Source organism: Myotis davidii, unplaced genomic scaffold (assembly GCF_000327345.1).
Source record: "Myotis davidii unplaced genomic scaffold, ASM32734v1 scaffold534, whole genome shotgun sequence".
In the NCBI taxonomy this organism is placed as follows: domain Eukaryota; kingdom Metazoa; phylum Chordata; class Mammalia; order Chiroptera; family Vespertilionidae; genus Myotis; species Myotis davidii.
In genome coordinates, this window is record NW_006286678.1 from 3,976,606 (window position 1) to 3,983,930 (window position 7,325).

Below are 7,325 nucleotides of genomic sequence, written 5' to 3' on the forward strand. Positions count from 1 at the left end.
GCGCGTCGTGTGCGGCCCCGGCTTGCGGCGTTGTGGCGACCGCCTGCTGGTCACCAAGTGCGGCCGCCTCCGGCACAAGGAGCCCGGCGGCAGCGGCGGCGGCGGCGTTTACTGGGTGGACTCGCAGCAGAAGCGGGTGAGTTGGGACCCCGGAGGGGTGGTACGGCAGTGAGAGGTATCCCCGCCCTGGGAAGACTTCTTGGAAGAGGCAGGGAGGGGCCTCGAGCAGAGGCCTCTGTTAAGCTAGCCCAGAGCCCCGATGTCTGCGCCCACGTCGTCTGCTTTAGAGGGATTGTGACACTGGAACGCGGCCCGAGAAGGACGGCCAGGAAAGAAAGGGGGTTGGAGATCCTGGCCTATAAGGGATGGGGACTGTGAGACATGGTCATTGTCCTCACAATCCCAAAGGCCAGGGAAAACTAGGCTTATCCTCAGGGGCCCCAAAGGGCAGAAGCAGGCTCTGAGTGGATGTCACAGGGAGTTAAATTAGAATAAGGAAGAACTTTTCTTTTTTATATATATATATATATTTTATTGATTTGTTACAGAGAGGAAGGGAGAGAGATAGAGAGTCAGAAACATCGATGAGAGAGAAGCATCGATTAGCTGCCTCCTGCACACTCCCCACTGGGGATGTGCCCGCAACCCAGGTACATGCCCTTGACCGGAATCGAACCTGGGACCTTTCAGTCCGCAGGCCGACGCTCTATCCACTGAGCCAAACCGGTTTTGGCAAGGAAGAACTTTTCATAGAGGAAACATTGTCAAACATTGAAGTGGCCTTCCTGATACAGAAGGGGTACGGGATACCAGCTCAAATGAACAGATTATTAGAAGCTGTAAACCTGAGAGTTATATGATGTAGTTGTTTTCCTTTTACTGAAAGTGGTGTACGGCCGTTTATTGTAAGATGTGTATTAATTTGTAAATTAGATTTCAAAATATTTCCTAAATATCTCCAATGACAAACTTTAGTAACCAGTAAGGACTGGTTGAAGATATCTTCCAAGATACTTGGAAAGTGATGGTTATTTATGGTTTTTCTCTCACTCTGATTTCTTTTGTATTGTAGTATGTCCCAGTGAAAGGAGACCATGTGATTGGCATAGTGACGGCTAAATCTGGAGATATATTTAAAATCGATGTTGGAGGGAGCGAGCCAGCGTCTTTGTCTTACTTGGCATTTGAAGGTGCAACTAAAAGAAACAGACCAAATGTGCAGGTAATGAGAGGAAACTTTGGTTTCAAAAAAGGAAAAACATCCAAATATTCTGAAGGCTACCTGAATGTCTCCAAAGTCTGACTATTTTCTCAGTTTTATAGGATGACCTCCTAGCATCTGTGTGATCACTCTCGGCTACAAGGGTTCCTTATGTTGCTTCAGCTCTGGGACTGGAGTCACGTACTTAGGTTACATTTGCTATATTTGGAGTTGTTTAATCTCTATTGAGTTGAAAGGTTTTATCTGTTCTATTGTTATCTGTTTTGTCCACATCCACTGGACAAGGAAGTAAGCCATAGGCTTAGGGAGGAAGGAAGAATACCTGGTAAGTGGTGCAAATTGCCATATCGGCCATCCATCTTTCCTGATTGTCGGTCCGGGAACTGTCATCTCACAACTTCAGTCACATCACTGTTTTCCAACAATCCCTTTTGGTTGTTTCCTCGTTTTCTACTTGGGCTTTTCAGGTAGCAACACTCTTCCTGTCCACCCAAGCCAGAAATTTGGTGGTTTCTTTGCCCCTTATCCCTCACCTTTCAGGTGTCTTTTGTTGCTTAATCTTACTAATCTATTTGACTCTGTCTTTAAGTCCACCCTGCATCTCCATTTTGCAAGTTCAGGCCCTAGATACCCTTGACTGGAGTTGGCCGATTTAACATCCCTGCCTGTACACTTTAACCCCTCCATCCAGGCATTTGAGAGCCTACAGCCTCTCACACTCCACTTTCTTCAAAGCCTACAGGTTTCCTTGGCATTATACTCCAAAAGTCTTCCCTTTTCCATAATTACATCTCTACACAGCTGTGCTTGAACCACACTGAACTATTTAACAGCACGACTGAACTCACAGTGCCCTGCCCTTGTTGTTTGCTCATGCTGGTTCTCTGTCTGGATTGCTCTATCCCCTTTTCAGCCTGTGGAACACATACTCATATTGTAAAGCGCGGGCCAAATACCACCACCTCTATAAAACCATTCCTGACTTGCAATCACTTTTTCTTAGCGCTGCTCTGGCACTTAACTAGGTTTGGCTTTGAATGAAGTTTATTGTTTATATGTACATCCCCACTGCCCTCAAGACCAGATGCTTATGAAAGAAAGGCAGAGAATGTTTGTTTCTAGTTCCTATAGTCATCAACTTAACAGGTAAACAAGTTCACTCTCAATGTCTTTAGTTTCATCATTTTGAAGTTCAACTCGTGAAGTTTTTAAATCTTGCATGGAGAAGTGTCAATGAATTGCCATTGTTCCATTTTGCTTCGAATAACATGCATGCCAGGAGTTTCTTCTATCCATCTATCTTCTGTAATTCCCTAGAGCAGAGCTACCTAATAGCACTTTCTGTGATGATGCTAATGCTTTACTTCCACAATGATTAGTATGGTAGCCCCTAGCCACACATGCCTGTTAAACACTTGAAATATGGCTAATGCAACTAAGGAACTGAATTTTAAGTATTTAATTTTAATTAATTCAAAAGTGAGTTAAAATTACTATTTGTGGGTAGATGGCTACCACATTGGACAGGGTAGCTCTAGAGGGTATTTATATTTTGGCTTTGTGATGGCTCCCAGTCTAGGGATTTCCTGGTGGGTTAAGGGGGAGGGTACATGTGTCAATGCTGCCTTTGTTTAAGACCCAACTCCAAAGTGACTGCGAATCTTGGCATGTAATCAGTTCCTTAGCTACAGAACTGTAGGTAGTTGGCTTTGCTGTTATGGGAAATAACGACTATAAAATGGTTACTGTTTTTAAATTATCATTGTAGGTTGGAGATCTCATTTATGGACAATTTGTGGTTGCTAATAAAGATATGGAACCAGAGATGGTTTGTATTGACAGCTGTGGACGAGCCAACGGAATGGGTGTGATTGGACAGGATGGTCTACTTTTTAAAGTGACTTTGGGCTTAATTAGAAAGTAAGTCCTAATGCTTTCTAGCTTCCTGGTCTTTTATAATTATACCTTCTTGGAAAGCCAACTGATCTTTGGGATTTGGATTCTTTGTAACAACATCTGAATTTCCTCAGAATTAAAAAATCATTATCCATTTAAGCATACTTGTAAACTCAAGCATTTAGTCCCATCCTCTCTTAATGTAAATACATTGTATTCAGATGTACTTGGTGGTCTAGTTTCTGTGTTGATAAGGAGTCTGGGCTTCCTCCTGGTTTACTATTTCTTATAGCTGATTTACTCAGCCCAAATGTAAAAACTGGCCTTACCGCCCTGGCCAGGCGGCTCAGTTGTTGAGGCGTCATCCCCTACACCAAAAGGTTGTGGATCTGATTCCTGGTCAAGACACATACCTAGGTTACAGGTTCCATTCCCAATCGGGGTGCTTAAGGGAGGCAACTGTTTGATGTTTCTCTCTCACATCAGTGTTTCTCTCTCTCCCTTTCTAAAAATCAATAAAAACATATCCTTGGCTTTGGGTTTTTAAAAATTAAACACATAAAAACTGGCGTTTCCCCCCCTATGTCACTTTAATACAGATGTAATTTGTACAAAATCACCAAATTTCTCTAGTAATGGGAGCAGTGCAGGTAGGCTGATGGGATCCTTGAGCTTATGCAGACATTCACAGAAGACTTCTGCTATCTGTCCTGATAGATTTAACAGTTCTCAGCCCCGGCAGTTCAGTTGGTTGGAGCATCATCCCGTACAGCAAAAGGTGGCTGGTTCAATCCCTGGTCAGGGTACACACTCAGATTGTGGGTTCAATCCCCACTCAGGGTGCGTGGAGGAGGCAACCAATCAATGCTTCTCTCACATTGATGTTTCTCTCCCTAAGAATCAATTTTAAAAAAAGTTCCCAGAGGCAGATTCTGTTAGGTGTTTACACTTTTACCTACCCAAAGCTGTGCCCTGTTAAAGGGTTTTATGTACTTGTAGATCCCGAAGTTCAGAGCTCTCTTGCATGACTCTGCTACTTATTCTGCAGGTTTGGAGAATTGGTTCAGGTTGTTAGAGAAGCATGTTACTAATTAAGCAGCACCCTTGTGGTTTGAAAGAGCTAACACTTCTTTCCAAGTAGTGAATTTAATACCAGGGATTAACTTACATGGTCAGGAAAGTAAGTTTAAGGTGTTCTTTCAGCACTTTAGATAATTTTTAGAAGCTATGGTCTTAAAGCCTAGAATTAAGGTGCTCTGACAGTGTAGGGGAAGAACTTTATATGTTTTTGGTAAAGTTGATGATACAGGGAGTTTGATTTCTTTGTTGAGACTAGCCCACCTGTGACCTGATATACTGATCAGTGTAAATCTTCTTAGAACAGTGGTTCTCAACCTTGGCTGCACATTAGAATCACCTGGGAATCTTTTTAAAATCCTGATTTCTGGGCCTCATCCTCCGGAAATTCTGTTTCTTTGTTATGGGGTGAGGCCACAACATTAGTAACAAAGAAACAGAATTTCCAGAGTATGAGGCACAGAAATCAGGATTTTAAAAAGATTCCCAGATGATTCTAATGTGCAGCCAAGGTTAAGAACCACTGTCTTAGAAGAAAAGGGGCAGTAAATGCTGTCATGTGCCTTTAATTATTTGATGTTAGTGGGGCTTTAACTATGGAGAACTGCCTAGAAAAGGAGTCCTAAAGGAAAGTTAGGTCACACTCTACCACTTCATTAAAATTTCATTTTCTTTCCTTTTCCTCACCAGGCTGCTAGCTCCAGACTGTGAAATCCTACAGGAAGTGGGAAAACTCTACCCACTGGAAATAGTGTTTGGAATGAATGGAAGAATATGGGTGAAGGCAAAAACCATTCAGCAGACCTTAATTTTGGCAAACATTTTAGAAGCTTGTGAACATATGACAGCAGATCAAAGAAAACAAATCTTCTCCAGGTTGGCAGAAAGTTGATCTATGTGGATTTTTTTATAGTTGATCCAAGAGACTGGATTCCCTGGGGAAAAATTTTTCAGGTGGACCTCTCCCTATTAATCTTCAGAAGATAAGATATTGTCTTATATGAGTCTTAAAATATTTTTATAAACAAGTCACTGGTTGCCACTCATGTTCTTGTGGGTGAAAAAAATCATAAAATAGTACTATTTTTTTCTTTTATAATAAAGTTTACTAAAAGTTAGTATTATGATTTACTTGGTGTTAATTTCCTTAGTTTTGCTGGAATTAAGCATTGAAATAACACTTATTTTCTGATAATAGTAAAACATGTTCATCAAAGAAAGTGTAGAATACATAAAAAGTATGAAGCAGCAAACAAAAATCACTTGTAATCCTATTAGGTAGTGGTGAGTATATAACAGCTAACAATTATCATATATTTACAAATCAAGTATTGTTCCAAGTGTTTTGTTTGGATTGACTCATTTATTCTTAGTAACTGCAAAAGACAACTTCCTAGTGCAAGAAACAGGCTTAACTTGGCCAGCATTCTCAACCACTACATGTGAATATGTTTTTCAAAATGGAATTATAGAGTTATATTTTATATACTAGTCTGTAATATACTTTGTCCACTTCAAACATTTAAATATATTTCTTTCATGATTGCTATTAAAAATTCCATAGTTGTATAATGCTTCATTTTTGTGTTACAGGATATTTTGGATATGTCCAGCTTTTTGTTGTGTTATAAAAAACACTATGATGAGGATCTCTGAATATAAATTCATCCAAGTCTTATTTTGCCAAGGGTCATTTCCTAGAAGCCAAACAAAAAACTACCTACCTAGGTTTTGAAGAAATTGTAGATGTTTGTGATAGAGTTGAAGAGGAAATTCTATGTTATTTGGAATTTTAAGCAAAGCCTTTTGAGGCCAAAGTGAAGCCTGGCAGCTGATCCAGGTCAATGGTTCTTGGGTTAGAGACCTCCCTGAGAATATGGTAAGAGTTACAGAACTCTGGGGCCTATTCATAGAGGTCCTCCCTTTTGGATGCATAGGTTATAGAACTATGTTGATAAAGACCAAGGAACATTGTGTACAGTGGGGCCTTGACTTACGAGTGTCCCGACTAACGAGTTTTTTGATACCAGCTGTGTCTCTGCCAATTTTTTGCATTGAGTTGACAGAGTAATTTGAGTTAATGAGCTCGGTCTCGGAACCTCGGAACGAATTAAACTCGTAAGTCAGGGCCCCACTGTATTCCTAAAGATGTTTCCTAAAGACTAGGCTGCTCTTAAGTAATCAAGTTCATAGTTCCTGGGGGATTAAATTGTGAAAGGAAAGAGATAGAACCCAGAGGTAACCTTTTGGTTCTTTTGAAATAGAGGTTACATTTTTTTTCAATTTGCTAGCAGTTTAGAAATAAGTTGACTGACATAAACTGGCCATAGTAACTGAAGCAACTGTATCTGAGTAGGACATGAGAAAAGGGATCACTGAGATCTGCATCATAAGAGGCTCTCTGACATGCTTGTATCAGATGCAATGTGTTTTCTTTTTTTTTTAAAATATATTTTATTGATTTTTTACAGAGAGGAAGGAAGAGAGATAGAGAGTTAGAAACATCGATGAGAGAGAAACATCGATCAGCTGCCTCCTGCACATCTCCCACGGGAGATGCACCCGCAACCCAGGTACATGCCCTTGACCGGAATCGAACATGGGACCCTTCAGTCCGCAGGCCGACGCTCTATCCACTGAGCCAAACCGGTTAGGGCTATTTTCAAGTTAGACTTACCAGTACTATGTTTTTGCTTTTCAATTTGAACTGATAATTCAGATGTATGTGCAAAATCTAGTTTGTACAGGCTCAGAAGGATACAAAAATACTCCCACAAATTGTCCCTGTAGGAAGGCTACAGTTAGGAAGAGAGAAGCCTTCCACACCCATACTTGGCACAGGAAAGACAAGGTAGGAGCCATAGGTGGGGAAAATTGCTAGGGGGGCTTAAAGAGGGCTAGGTTAGGACAGGCTGATCCTGAAAAGCACATGTACAGCACATTACTGAGTTAGGGAAAATCAGCATGATCAGAGCAGGTTGGACAAAGTCATAGAACTTTATGATGCCACTTTAGTGAAAATTAAATTCTTGATATCACAATATTTAATTATTTAAGCTACTTCTAAAGAGTAGATTTTTCACAAGTAGATGTAGAAAAATAAATTAACACACCCAAAGCCATGTATTTT

The 7,325-nt window shown here is 40.8% G+C and overlaps 1 protein-coding gene across 1 annotated transcript; it reads left to right on the forward strand.

The window, feature by feature from the left end:
- Window position 1: 1 nt before the first annotated feature.
- Window positions 2–5,523, forward strand: EXOSC3 (exosome component 3; the record flags this gene model as incomplete). The annotated part of the gene is made up of 5 exons (XM_015560459.1): window positions 2–136; window positions 1,073–1,222; window positions 2,991–3,142; window positions 4,886–5,071; window positions 5,394–5,523. Coding segments are annotated over 5 exons (651 nt in total), but the record flags the coding sequence as incomplete, so codon positions are not given.
- Window positions 5,524–7,325: the final 1,802 nt, after the last annotated feature.